General features: G+C 41.9%; 1 protein-coding gene across 3 annotated transcripts in view; it reads left to right on the top strand.

Moving 5' to 3' along the window:
• tdrd3 (tudor domain containing 3) overlaps positions 1-15,556 on the top strand; it is a 143,591-nt gene that overhangs the window by 79,342 nt on the left and 48,693 nt on the right. For all 3 annotated transcript variants that reach the window (XM_043691162.2, XM_087987866.1, XM_043691164.2), the window contains one exon: positions 10,209-11,086. In XM_043691162.2, the coding sequence (XP_043547097.2) occupies positions 10,209-11,086 (878 nt within the window). The remainder of the gene's footprint in view (positions 1-10,208; positions 11,087-15,556) is intronic.

Here is a 15,556-nt window from a genome sequence, read left to right as displayed (position 1 = left end):
TCTTCCATTTAACAAGGGATTCCAATTCCTTATTAAACCACGGCTCCCTCGCACGACCCTTTCCTCCCTGCCTGACGGGTACATACTTATCAAGGACACTCAATAGTTGCTCCTTGAACAAGCTCCACATATCAATTACACCCTTGCCTTGAAGCTTACTTTTCCAGGCCACACATCCTAAGTCATGCCTCACAGCATCATAATTTCCCTGCCCCCATCTATAACTCTTGCCCTGTAGTGCACACTTATCCCTCTCCATCACTAGAGTAAAAGTCACCGAATTGTGGTCACTGTCCCCAAAGTGCTCACCTACCTCTAATTCTAACACCTGGCCTGGTTCATTACCCAGAACCAAATCCAGTATGGCCTCACCTCTTGTTGGCCTATCTACATATTGTGTCAGGAAACCCTCCTGCACACATTGGACAAACACTGACCCATCTAACGAACTTGAGCTATAGCTTTCCGAATCAATATCAGGAAAGTTAAAGTCCCCCATAACAACCACCCTATTACTTTCACTCTTCTCTTGAATCATCCTCGCAATCCTTTCTTCTACGTTTCTAGGACTATTAGGAGGCCTGTAAAAAACTCCTAACAGGGTGAGCTCACCTTTCCTATTCCTAACCTCAGCCCAAACTACCTCAGATGGCGAGTCTTCATCCATCGTCCTTTCCACAGCTGTAATACTATCTTTGACAAGCAATGCCACACCTCCCCCTCTTTTACCCCCACCTCTGACCCTACTAAAACATTTAAACCCTGGAACCTGCAACAGCCAATCCTGTCCCTGTTCTACCCATGTCTCCGTAATAGCCACAACATCGAAGTCCCAGGTACCAACCCACGCTGCAAGTTCACCTACCTTATTTTGTATACTTCTTGCATTGAAGTATACACACTTCAAACCACTTTCCTGTTTACAGGCACCCTCCTTTGAAATTGATGCCATGTTCCTAACCTCCCTACACTCCAGGTCCTGCACCCTAAAGCTACAGTCTGGGTTCCCATGCCCCTGCAGAGTTAGTTTAAACCCCCCCCCCAAGAGCACTAGCAAACCTCCCACCAAGGATACTGGTGCCCCTCAGGTTCAGGTGTAGACCATGCTGTTTATAGAGGTCCCACCTTCCCCAGAAAGAACCCCAATTATCCAAATACCGGAATTCCTCCCTCCTGCACCATCCCTGTAGCCACGCATTTAACTGTTCTCTCTCCCTATTCCTCGACTCTCTATCACGTGGCATGGGTAACAAACCAGAGACAACAACTCTGTTCGTTCTAACTCTGAGCTTCCAACCTAGCTCCCTGAAAGCCTGCCTAACATCCTCAGCACTCCTCCTACCTATGTCATTGGTGCCAATGTGGACCACGACTTCGGGCTGCTCCCCCTCCCCCTTAAGGACCCGGAAAACACGATCAGAGACATCACGTATCCTTGCACCTGGGAGGCAACATACCAAACGTGAGTCTCTCTCGTTCCCACAAAACCTCCTATCTGTGCCCCGAACTATCGAGTCCCCAATTACTATTGCTCTGCTCTTCTCCACCCTTCCCTTCTGAGTAACGGGGACAGGCTCCGTGCCAGATGCCTGAGTCCTGTTACTTGCCCCTGGTAAGTCGTCGTCCCCACAAGTATCCAAAACGGTATACTTGTTCTTGAGGGGAACGGCCACAGGGGGTCCCTGCACTGGCTGCTTCCTCCCAGTCCCCCTCACTGTCACCCATCTATCTGCCATCTTTGGAGTTACTACTTCCTTAAAGCTCCGATCTATGACCCCCTCTGCCTCCCGAATGATCATAAGTTCATCCAACTCCAGCTCCAGTTCCCTAACACGGTCTTGGAGGAGCTGGAGATGGGTGCACTTCCTGCAAGTGTTATCAGCAGGGACGTCCATGGCATCCCTCACCTCAAACATGTTGCAAGAGGAACATTGCACTGCCTTCACTGCCATCCCTCTGAAAGTAACCTTTTATAAAAAAAACTGGGTCTAAAGAATACAACAAGCAAAATGCAGCACTTACCTACTTACCACAACGGGTCTTATTATTTAGGTTAGAGGAGGAGGGCGGGTGGGAGACACTACCTCTGTAGTGCCTCGGGTTCTTCTCCTGCGCGCTTTTAAAGGGAAAAAACCTACCCGGCTGCCCCTCCGGTCTTCGTCACTTCCCCCTGCTGCTCCCGCTCTTTCTGTAAAGAGAGAAAAAAAACACCGCTGCCCGCTACCGGTAAGTAATTTTAAAACAAACTGTCTTACCTTAGCTGCTGCTCACACTCAAAGTGAATGCTGATTGTAGTCATAAGAGTGCAGAGGAATATCAACTTCACTGTGAGAGGTCCATTCAAAAGTTTAATAAGTCTTGAATCTGTTGGTACATATCTTCAAATTTTCATATCTTCTCCTTCATAGAAGAAGGTAGAGGGAGTATAAATGATGTGGAAGGGGTCTTTAGTTACGTCGGAAGTTTTCCTGAGGCAGCAGTCAGTGCAGATGGAATAAATGGGTGGAAGGCCGGTTTGCATGATGAACTGGGCTGCATTCACAACGTTCTGTAATTTCTTGTAGTCTTGGACAGAGTAGTTGCCATACCAAGCTGTGATGCATCTGGTTAGGATGCTTACCAATAAAAATTGGTAAGAGTCACTGTGGACATGTTGAATTTCCTTAGTTTACTGAAGAAGTAGAGCTGTTAGTATGCTTTCTTGACTGTAGCATTAACATGGATGGACCAGGACAGATTGGTGATATTTATTCCGAGGAACTTGAAGCTCTCAACCATCTTCACCTCAGTATCATTGATACAGACAAGGCATGTGTTCCATTTGCTTCCTGAAGTCAATGACCAGCTCCTTCATTTTGCTGATATCGAGGGAGAAATTTTTGTCTTTACGCAGTGCAACTCGGCTCTCTATTTCTTTGTACTTTTCATTGTTTAAGATCCAATCCAATGTGGTGCTGTCATCAGCAAACTGGTAAATGGAGTTAGAGCAGAATTTGGCCAGTCCTGAGTATGTAAGGAATATAGTAAGGAGCTGAGTACACAGCCTTGTGGTGCACTGGTGTTGAGTACTATCATGGAAAAAATGTTGTTGCCTATCCTTACTGACTGCGGTCTGTGGGTCAGGGAGTTAAGGATTCAGTTGCAGAGGGGGTAGAGAGTTCTGGGTCTCGAACTTGAAGAGGCTGTTTGGAATTATAGTGTTCGATGCAGAGCTAAAATCAGTAGGATTCTGTGTGTGGCTATCCTCGTCATCCAGGTATTCCAGGGATGAGTGTTGAGGCCAGGGAGATGGTGTCTGCCCTGGACCTATTGTGACAGGTGAATTGTAGTCGATCAAGACAATCTTGGAGGCTGGAGTTAATGTGTGCCTAACGTCTCGAAGCACTTCGTGATGATGGATGTCAGAGCCACTGTGCAACAGCCATTAAGGCATGCTGCCTAATTTTACTTTGGCACCAGGGTAATAGTGGTCGTCTTGAAGTAGGTGGGAATCTCCAATTGGATTAAGGAGAGGTTTTGCAACCTTTTCACTTTTAATGGTCTGTGTATATGCATCAATGACATCTTCATCCTCCACTCCCTTTAAAACCGAACTCCTTTGTTTTAGGTTTCTATTTAGGTTTCTTTGTTCTTCCTACCATAATGTATCATCTCACATTTCCGTTATGTTGCACCTTCCAGCAGTCTGTCCATTCCATCAGCCTGTTTAAATACTCTTGATCTATTATTATCTGGCTCTCCGTTTCATAGTTCAGTCCGGTGACAAATTTTGTCACTTTTAAATTTCAAAACCTGGCCTTGAATGATATTATCAAGCAAACGCAAAATCCTAATATTGAGCGCTAATGAACCCCACCACGTGCTGTCTTCCTGTCTGAATACAGTTGATCATCACTCATTCATCTTACAGAATGGGAATTATGTTGACCAAGTATCAAATACCTTTTAATTCCAGATAAACAGTGGCAGTACCAATACCCTTATCAACTGTCGGATATGTAATCAAAAATGTTATTTTTAGTTAGAGGTAAAATGTTTTGCCTTTAACAAATTTTTGCTGAATTTACTTAGGTAATCAATGCATGCCCGGGAGAACCTTTTCCTTTTGTTATAGATTATCATTTCTAAAAACTTTACCTTCACTGAGATACAGCCAAAGCTTGTACTTTGCTATTTTTCCGCCTTGAATTAAATTTGTGTGCAAGCGTTTGCAGTGTTCAAGGCCTTTTGAGTCACCAGTCTGAGCTGGTTTGGAACAGTGTGGCTGTCTGTGTTAGGGCAATTAAATACTCGATTCTCCCTCCTGTGCACTTTTTCCAACTCTGATTCCTACAGATTTGCTCCTCTCTCATTATCTCTCTCATTAGTTCCTACACTATAGAGTACACTCAATAGTGCAGTGATATCTTTGGTTCTTTCGCAACTGTTCTTGAGCACTCCAAAATAATTTCCCTCCAGCACTGAAATATTCCCTGATAAATATTTCTTTTCCAAATACCTTGTATCCAGGGATATTTCATACACCATTTTGCCCATTTAGAAACTACTCTGATGCCAAGATTTTCATTCCTTTGGGGATAGCCAAAGCCAAGTTCACTAACCTTACTTACAATGCAACTTCTGTTCTTATGCAAATGCAATTAATGTGCATTCGATCTTTTTGCGATTTTGTCTGACCCTTGTCCAATGTACGTAATGCCATCCCTTTTCTTACCCTTGTGCTATCTGTCTACTGGTTCTTCTGTATATCTGCATTTTGCTTTGCTAGTGTTACATCCTCATTTCCACCCCCTTGTAAAATTAGTTTAAACACTCTTCGACAGCACTAGTATATTGACCTGAGAGCGCATTGGTCTCACTTGCACCAGACTGCCTCAAGTTTGCTGAGCATCCCCACACCAATGAAGACCACCTGAATTCTAAGCCATTGTTTCCAGCAATGGTCCTCTGATAAGGTCAGAGGAAGAAATCATTAAATGATCACAACTCTGAGAGGATTACAGTGATTGGGAGAAAGGGCAGAGGTTACATGAAATGGAGGCTAAGTGAAGATGCCTGGCAACACTTGGTTGAACTGTGCAGGAGAGGGAGGATCATTGCACCTCCCATTTCCGTACTCAACTAATGATTTCTTTTAAGTTCATATGGTCCCTTTAATTAGTGTTGGTGTGACCTGGCTTTCTGAATGCAGCTGACCTAACAACAGTTTTGTTGGAGTTAAGTTGCAAAAGTGGGTGTCAAATGGATTTCGAATCCTGCAAAAAAACCGAGGGATTGGTGTTTCACATATTGGCTGTGGATGAATCAGGCTGACATTCTTAAATTTAAGGGGTTGTTGTTTTTGCCTGCCTTTAGATTTTAAGTATTTCTTTCTATGTTGGTACTCCTTTTGATATTTCTGATCCCAGAATAATTCTGGCTTTTTCTTTTCTCATTGTGGATAGTCCATTTAAGATGCATAGAAATATTTAAGTAAAATGTCGTGACACAAATATACACTTGTCCTTGAAGTATTTTTTAGTAAATGATTTAATATTAATACTATGATTTGAGATGTGATGGAGAGAGTGTATTCTGCATCGATTTCTTTTGGTGCAACATTCCAAACTTTTTCTTCCTTGGTATTCTAACCCCTTGGCTTGTTGCCAATCTTTTGTGCTTTGTTGTTTGTTGAGATAGCTCCTTCATTGTAATTTTTTCAGGAGTTTTAGTTGGGCATCAGTTCCTCCTGTGCTTGCTGTGCTCTGACTTGAACTTGCCTGAGATTTGTTTCCACAGCTAGCTCAGAAGTTAATAATGGAAAGAAAATTATGTATTTTTCACTGGTGGCAATTGCTGAGCAAAATTATATTTTAAGAGTTTAGAACTTCACTTTATTCCCCCTCTGTAAATAAGTGAGAAAGTGCAGAATGTCAACAAAAAATGCAGCCATGACTGCTGCCATTTTAATATAATTCTGGACTGAATGAAGTTGGTTACTGTTGGCTGTTTAAATAATAAAATAAATGAACCCCTTTTTTGTTTTATGTTCATTATATGCAAGATGTGATCTCTCTGCTTGTTTTGAACATTGTAATGCTCACAGTATGCTGAAGCTTGGTTTGAGATGTGTCATTTGGCTAATGTGTTGTGCATCTGGATTAATCTGTGTCATGTTGATGCTGTAGCTGCATGCGTGCAATCCAATGCTGTGAGGAGCAATGCTGCTCTGCTGTCTTTCCTGACCATGCTAAAATTAGAACATAGAACGTTCCAGCGAAGTACAGGCCCTTCAGCCAACAATGTTGTGCCGACCTGTGAAACCAATCTGAAGCCCATCTAACCTACACTGTTCCATTGTCATCCATCTGTTTATCCAATGACCATTTAAATGCCCTTAATGTTGGTGAGTCTGCTACTGTTGCAGGCAGTGCATTCCACGCCCTTACAACTGAGTAAAGAACCTACCTCTGACATCTGTCCTATATCTATCACCCCTCAATTTAAAGCTATATCCCCTTGTGCTAGCCATCACCATCTGAGGAAAAAGGCTCTCACTGTCCACCCTACCTAATCCTCTGATCATCTTGTATGCCTCTATTAGGTCAGCTCTCAACCTTCTTCCCTCTAACAAAAAGTCCCTCAGCCTTTCCTCATAAGACCTTCCCTCCATACCAGGAAGCATCCTGGTAAATCTCCTCTGCACCCTTTCCAATGTTTCCACATCCTTCCTATAATACGGCAACCAGAACTGTATACAATGCTCCAAGTGCAGCCACCCCAGAGTTTTGTACAGCTGCAACATAACCTCATGGTTCCAAAACGCAATCCCTCTACCGGGAAAAGCTAACACACTGTTTGCCTTCTTAACAACCCTATCAACCTGGATGGCAACTTTCAGGGACCTATGCCTTGGACATAGATTAGGGATAGTCACACTTTTCTACATAAAATTCCATTTGCTACCTCTCAGCCCAGCTCTGCAGCTTCTCTATGTCTCTCTGTAACCCAAAACATCCTTCATCACTATCCACAACTCTACCGACCTTAGTGTCATCTGCAAACTTACTAACCCATCCTTCTACACCCTCATCCAGATAATTAGTAAAAATGGCAAACAGCAGTAGCCCTAAAACAGATCCTTGCAGTACACCACTAGTAACTGAACTCGAGGAGGAACATTTCTCATCAACCACTACCACCTGTCGTCTTTCAGCTCGCTAATAACTGATCTAAACTACTAAATCATCCTCAATCCCATGCCTCCGTATTTTCTGCAATAGACTACTATGGAGAACCTTATCAAATGCCTCACTGAAATCCATATAATCACAAATGGCTTTACCCTCATCCACCTGTTTGGTCACCTTCTCAAAGAAGGAGAAAGTGAGGACTGCAGATGCTGGAGATCAGAGCTGAAAAATGTGTTGCTGGAAAAGCGCAGCAGGTCAGGCAGCATCCAAGAAGCAGGAGAATCGATGTTTCAGGCATAAGCCCTTCTTCAGGAATCAGGAGGGTGTGCCAAGCAGGCTAAGATAAAAGGTAGGAAGGAGGGACTTGAGGGGCGTTGGGAATGCGATAGGTGGAAGGAGGTTGAGGTGAGGGTGATAGGCCGGAGAGAGGGTGGGGGGGGCGGAGAGGTCGGGAAGAAGATTGCAGGTCAAGAAGGCGGTGCTGAGTCTGAGGGTTGGGATTGAGATAAGGTGGGGGGAGGGGAAATGAGAAAGCTGGAGAAATCTGCATTCATCCCTTGTGGTTGGAGGGTTCCGAGGCGGAAGATGAGGCGCTCTTCCTCCAGACGTCGTGTTGCCATGGTCTGGCGATGGAGGAGGCCAAGGACCTGCATGTCCTTGGCGGAGTGGGAGGGAATTTAAAGTGTTCAGCCACAGGGCGGTTGTGTTGGTTGGTGGGGTGTCCCAGAGGTGTTCTCTGAAACGTTCCGCAAGAAGGCGGCCTGTCTCCCCAATGTAGAGGAGAGGACAATGTAATGTTAGAGCTCCAGTATAAGGAAAATGAAAGAAGGCAACAAGGATGATATTATTGAGGTATATATGATCATTCATGTTATGGGAAAACTAAGTTTGCTGAAAGATTTCAGTTGCAAAAGGAGAATAAGTGGATCTGACTTCAAGCTGATTCAAAGTAAAATTAGAGCTGATGTCATGAAATTATTTATCCAGTAATCGACAGATTTGCTGGACGTCCACGTTGGAGTATCGGATTACTGTGATAGCGAAACAGTGACCTGTTTGTCGAAGTGGATGAGCTGAGGTTAATTCTTAGTTATCCATCTGTAACAAATGGATGTCCCTATGTATTCAATTCAGATCCTTCATAATCTTGGAACATCTCTATTAAACCTCCTTTTTTCACCAAGATGAGCAGTTCGAACTTATATAACTGAACTAATTTATTCCTGAAATCATTCCTCCATTCTTTTCCAATTACTTCACAACCTTCTCGAAATCCACTGCTCATAAGTCGACATTGTATGCAAGCTTAGACTGGAAAAAAGCTTTATAAAAGTTCACCTTAACTTTATTGCCTCCACTGATGCTTCACATGTATCTCCAAGAGCTTTTGTTCTTGCATGTTCTTTAGAATTTATTTTAAACAGCCACTTCTCATTCATTATATGAAAATGCATAACTTTGTACTTCAGTGTGTTTGATTCCTTCTGCCATGTCTTCCCATTCGACTTGCTTTTGCATATCCTTTGACCATCCTCCTCCATTCACTATGCTCCAAAATTCCAAATTTTGAATTTGAGCTCCACTCGCCAAAGTGTAAGTCATTTACATAAATTGCTTGAAGCAGTGGTCCTTTGTACTGATTCTTGGAAAAACTGTCATTTTTAAATTCAACACAAAGCTACTTGCTACCCCTCTGTTTCCTGTCACTTAGACAGCTTTATATCCATGTTGCCCTTTTTATTTCTTGGTGTTCAGCTAGAGTTGATACAAGATATTGACAGTTGAAAACTTAGCTTCAGCTTCTGAACCAAACATGAGAATAATGAGCATTAACTAAAGTAGTTTGCATTTAGTGGCACCTTCTAGAAAAATGTCCAACCAAGCTTTGCAAATATATAGTCAAACAATAATGATGAGTATGAATAGAGATGTAGGTTTTAGAGAGGAGAGAATCTGATGCATTAGGGAGTAAGTTCCAATGCAAGGTCTCGAGCCAATGGAAGACGCTCACCATTGTCTGAGCAAAAGGAGATGAATTTGTAACTCTGTACAGTGAGAGTCACAGCACGGAACCAGGCTCTTTGGTCAAACCAGTCCATGCTGACCACAAACCCAAAGTAAACTAGTCCCTCTTGCATTCACTTCGCCCGTATTCCTCCCAACATTTTTTATTCATGGACTTATCTAGATGTCTTAACTGTTGTAACTGTATCTGCATCCACCACTTCCTCTGCTAGTTAATTCCACACAAACCAGTGTTTAAAACAAAAAAAATTGCCCATTGTGTCTTTTTCTTTAAATCTTTCTCCCTCTCATCTTAAAAATATTCCCCCAGTCTTGAAATCTCCCATTCTCGGGGAAAGACACCTGCCATTCACCGTATCCACACTTAATCATGAATTTATGAACCTCTAATAGGTCACTCCTCAACCTCCTACATTCTAGTGAAAAAGGTCCCAGCCTGTCCAGTCTCTTATTATGACTCAAGCCCTCCATTCACAACTGTGCACTGTACTCCAGAAGTGGCCTCACCAATGTCCTGTGCAACCTCAATATAACGTACCAACATGTATACTCTTAATCACCCTATCTATATGTGATGTCGAAAACATTCAGCGAAGTTTAGCTTGTGGATGACTCCTTAAGTTAGCTGGACTACACATTCTGCTTTAAAATATGAAGTCCTTTGTAAGATAATAAAAGCAAATGTTTAATGTTCTATGTACTTTGGGAAGTAGAGTTATGGACTGAGAGACTCCTGAAAATTTGCATCTTATGAGATATATTCTCTATCTTGTTAGTTTATAACGAATTGAATTGCATTTATTGTCATGTGTGAAAAGGCACAGTGAAAAGCTTTCTTATGAGCAATACAGGCAGATCACATAGTTAAGTAGCACAGATATGTAAATAATTGGTAACAGTGGCAAAAACAAAAACACAGGTCCAGGTGAATGTTAAGAGTTATATGGTGTAAAAAATTATTGGAAGTGAAACAAACTGAGTCTTACTTTATTGTTTGTATTTGTTTTTTAGAATCAAAAATGCAACCTGCGCATCACCCAAGCACTGACAAAAGTATTGGTATGAAGGGCTCTCAGCACAAGAATGCTCCATGGAGTAATGATCGGCCACAAAAACACGACAGGCCACCTCGCTTCCAAAGAGAGAATGTAATTGCTAGACAAGCTTTGGAGAACCATGGTACACAGCGGGGCAGAGGCCCTGAAAGATACAATTCTACTGGATCTAACCAATGGATAGATGATGGAAGAAGAGGTGGCAAGCATTACCCTGGCAATGAAAGGCTAAGAGACTATGAGCAGCAAATTAGTCACTTGACTCATGAGTCAGCTAGAAAGACTAAAGGAGAAAGCCAAATAAATAAACTAGGAGATGTTCTCGGTTCACTGGACTTTAAAGGTAGCCAGATTAAAAAAGAACATTTGGATAACAGTGGTCAGCAGCGAGGAAAATTTGAAAACCAGAGGCATAATTATAATACTTTCAATGACCGGAAAGGTATCGAACTATCTCAAGTAATTGGTAGTGGGATCTCTGGAAATGTGAAAAACTCAAGGGACTTGAATTTACACGTTGACAACACCTCTACACGAATTGTTGATTCATGTAACATGTCTAATGGACAATTAGAAGATTCCTTTTTGAGGAGAAGAACAGGACCTATTAAATCATCAGAACCTAGCCAGTCAAAGTTTACTGAATATTCTCAGAGCAATAATGGGATTTATGATTCCGGGTCAAAGAAAAGAACCGGACCAATTAAACCAGAAAGAACGTGGGAAAGACCTTATGAAACTGATTACCCTTCTTCAGCAGTGTCAAATAAATCACAGCTTAGTGATTGGAGACCAGGGGATCAGTGTTTAGCTCTTTATTGGGAAGATAACAAGGTAAGATTGATTATCTTGGACTTGACATAATTGATAGAGTAAATTTCAAGGGTAATGTGAAGTGGAAACAAACCATTTTTTAGGTGCTGAATGTCAATATTGAGTATTCCCAAGTCAGATGTAACACAATTTACTGTAAAGTAAAAGTTCCTTTACTTTGCTCCACCAATGTATGTGCCTTAGAAAAATATTACATTGTGGTGTTCGACTTTCTATTGTTCTGTCATAGCCTGTGAAAGGAAGTGGGAACAAATCATTGGGATATTTTTGGTTTGGACTGCTATCTGTTAACAACTAGTTTGAAACTATCTCAGTCCTCAATCAGGACCTGAAGTTTTCCTTTCTATTTCAGGAAACAATGCAAATGAGTGTACCATAGTGAAAGTCTAATGCACCAATTTTCCTCAACGTCGGTTCCGACAAGAGTAATTCAATTTGTTTTTGTTCATGTCTTTTTTTTGGTTTTCTTTTGTAGCTGACTAATTCTCTCTCCGATTTATCCACACTGGTTGATGACTTAAAACAATGTTTTCTATCCAATTCAAAGTTCACCTGTATTCCTTTGGTTCATAAGATCAGAAGAAGTGGCAGCAGGCGTAGGCCATTCAGCCTATTTAGGGTGTTCTTCCGTTATATGTAATCATGGCAGATCTAGTTGAATATTTTTATGCTGGGTCACATCCATTTTTTTTTTATCTTCAGAAATCCACTAATCATTGTGATTAACACCGCCAATGATTAAACCTCCAGCTATCTTGGACAGAAAATTCCAAAGATTCTCACCCTCTGCGTAAAGAAATGCCACCTCCTTTTAGTTGTAACTGACCTACTCCTTCATCTGAGATTCTGTTCCCTGGATCTTATACCCCACTACAAAGCCAGGGAAAACCCTTTCTGTATCTCCCCTTTTTCTTTACCCTCTTAAGAATTTTGCTTGAATGAGATCATCTCTCACTATATTCTAAATTCCAGAAAATATAGGACAAGTGTACAGAATCTTTCCTCAAAGACCGTCTCAACATCCCAAGAATTAGTTCAGTGAACATTTGTTGCTCTCCTGCGATGGCAAGTATATGTCTTGTGTAGATAAGGAAACCTGAACTGTACATAATACTCTAGCTGTGACTTCCCCAAGGCTCTATACAGTCACAGTCTTTAATCTTTACTCCAGTGCTCAGATCCTCTTGCAATAAAGTCTAAGATACGATTTCCCACCTTAATTACTTGCTGTGTCTGCACTTTAAATTTGTGACTCTTGACAAGAATATCCAAATCCCTTTGAAGTTCAACACTTGTGGCCTCTTGGGATTTAAAAAATACTCTATTTGATTTTCCTACCGGAGTATGCAACCTCTCATTTCTCCAAGTTGTATTCCATCTGCTAATTTTGAAGCATCCTTTCATCATCCTTCCAACTCTCCTTCCTATCTAAAATTGTGACGTCTGCAGACTTTGAAAATGTTACGTATGATTCCATACCCGCATAATTGCTATGCATTGAGAGTGGCTGATGCCAAAAGCACTGCTTTGTCAGTAGCTTACTTGTAACAGGATACCAACCCGCAAATGAACTATCTGTTTTCTGTCTATTAATTAGTTCTCAGTCCATGCCAATATGGTGCAGTCCCATGTGTTGTAATTTTATTTGCTAATCTGTTTTGTGGTACCTTTATTGGAAAGTTTCTAAAAAGCTAACTATGCCACATTTACCAGTTTCGCACTTATCCAATTTGCAAATTACAGAAGACTGTAGGAACCAATCAATTCAGTGGTCAGATTGGGGGAATAGTAACGAATTTAAATCCAGAAATGGTTTAGAACATAGAAAAGTACAGCACAGAACAGGCCCTTTGACCCACAATGTTGACCTGAGGGTTAATCCTAATGTGAAATAAAATAACTTGACCTACGCACCCCTCAACTCACTGCTATCCATGTGCATGTCTAGCGGTCGCTTAAATGTCTCTAATGGCTCTGCTTCCACCACCACTGCTGGCAAAGCATTCCATTCATTCGCAACTTTGTGTAAAGAATCTTCCTCTGACGTCTCCTCTATACCTTTCTCCTAATATCTTCAAACTATGACCCCTCATATCAGTCAATCCCGCCCTGGGGAAAAGTCTCTGGCTATTGACTCTATCCATTCCTCTCATTATCTTGTATACCTCGCTCAGGTCATCTCTCTTCCTCCTCCTCTCCAGAGAGAAAAGTCCCAGCTTAGTCAACCTTTCTTCATAAGACAAGCCCTCCAGTCCAGGCAGCATCCTGGTAAACCTTCTTTGCACCCTCTCCAAAGCCTTTATATCTTTCCTATAGTAGGGCGACCAGAACTGGACACAATATTCCAAGTGTGGTCTCATCAGGGACTTGTAGAGCTGCAGCAAAACCTCGTGACTCTTAAACTCGATCCCCCTGTTAATGAAAGCCAAAACACCATATGCTTGCTTAACAGCGCTACCAACTTGAGTGGCAACTTTGAGGGATCTATGTACTTGCACACCCAGATCCCTCTGTTCCTCCACACTGCCAACAATCCTGTCTTTAATCCTCTATTCAGCATCTGAGTTCAACCTTCCAAAATGCATCACTTCGCATTTATCCAGGTTGAACTCCATCTGCCATTTCTCAGCCCAGCTCTGCATCCTGTCTCTGTCACGCTGCAGCCTGCAGTAGCACTCAATACTATCAACGGCACCTTCAACCTTTGTGTCATCTGCACATTTACTAACCCACCCTTCAACCTCCTCATCCAAGTCATCTTTTAAAAATACAAAGAGCAGAGGCTCAAGAACGGAGCCCTGCGGGACCCGAGTCAACACTGACCTCCAGGCAGAATACTTTCCATCTACAACCACTCTGCCTTCTGTCAGCCAACCAAATCTGAATCCAGATGGCCAAATCTCCCTGTATCCCATACTTTTGAGTAGGCAAGAGAATTGTTGAATTTAGAGTGGGATTTGGGAGGCTTTAGTAGTTGAGAGTTATGTCGGCAAGGAGGCAGGCTTACTGCATGATTGGGATTAGGGGAACAAGAGTTGAGCGTGAGTGGAGTTGATGAAAAGGCAGGCTTTCTCCAAACAAATACCACCAATGTATTCATAGACGTGTTTGCCCTAGCACTTTTGCCTTGCAGAGTAATCTAGTAGGCCACAAACCCCAACCAAAACAAAGCGGAGATTAGACAGCGCATCACAGCTGTCAGAAATCTGTCCAAAGCCTCGAAAACCATTGCTTCTGAGCAACCAATACCCCAAAACCTCATTGTGACCCCACTAACAATTGTGAACCATCATTTGGGAAGCCATAGCATAGAATATAAGGGTGTGGAGAATAGATAAAATATTTCTCAGTGAGACTGCAGTTAGAGTTCTGGTCAATGCATTAATCGAAAGATGTGATTTTACAAGACAGAATATTGCATAGAATTGGGAAGTTTAGCTGTGAACAACAACCTTACGTTAACCCAGGTTGTTTACTGTGAAGTACTGAAAAGGAAAGACTGGTATTTAAATCATGCCAATCATGACCTTTGGCCACCCCAGAGTAGTTTGCAGCAAATAAGCATATGGTGCAGCAAATGCACCAGCCAAGTTGCACAAAGAAAATACCTGTAAACTGCAATATGCTGTTAATCCAATTTGTTTTTGTATTGTTAAAAGAAGGATAGATATTGATCAGGGTGCAAAATATTTTCTCCTGCACTTTCTTCTGAAATAGTACTGTTGTAACTTTATGTTCATGAGAGAAGATAGATGATTTTAACATAAGGCAACTTCACAGTCTCCCAGTCCTGCACTTTTATTTTTGTGCTAAGTCCTGAAGTTGAAACCTCAAAGTCCTGACTCTGAGGCAAGTGTGCTATTAACAAAGCTGCAGCTGAAAGGAAGCTGATGGATGATTTAAATGAGGTGTCTGAAATTGAGGAATCTAGATCTAGATAAAGCAGTGCAGACTATAACCGTTAAGTGTAGGTTTGAATTAACTGTTTGGAATTTTTTTTCACCCAGAGGTGATGGAGGTCTGGAGCTCCCACTGGAAAAACTCTGAGGGAAGAAGCCCTTACTCTATTTAATGAACACATGGGTTTGCAGAAGTATGGACAAAGTAGTAGAAAGCAGGGTGAAGTTGGATAACTAATTTTGTTTTCAATACAAATGGGACAGAGTAAATGATCACCCCCCTCTCTTATAGAAGTTCTTCATGGATACATAGAAAATCTCCCTCACTCTGTTCTCCACCTGCTGATATGCTATGTCACGAATATAGTGAAGATGTACAACCTTAACATTGTTAACTTTGGAGAATAGCCATCCTGTGATCATTTACACGTCGTTCAAAAGACAGTGGAAATATATCCTTTGGTTCTTCAATGATGTATGAACCAAACTACTGCCAGTTTCCTTTTGGGGTGGCCAGATGCATTGAATCTAACATTCTCGTCCAATTTGAAAGTGAAATTCCCAAACATTT

This window comes from Chiloscyllium plagiosum, unplaced genomic scaffold, assembly GCF_037043375.1.
Source record: "Chiloscyllium plagiosum isolate Xiang-an unplaced genomic scaffold, Cpla_swu_hap1 HiC_scaffold_6, whole genome shotgun sequence".
Classification (NCBI taxonomy): domain Eukaryota; kingdom Metazoa; phylum Chordata; class Chondrichthyes; order Orectolobiformes; family Hemiscylliidae; genus Chiloscyllium; species Chiloscyllium plagiosum.
The sequence above is the reverse complement of the archived record's forward strand: the minus strand, read 5'-3'. Positions and strand labels throughout refer to the sequence as shown.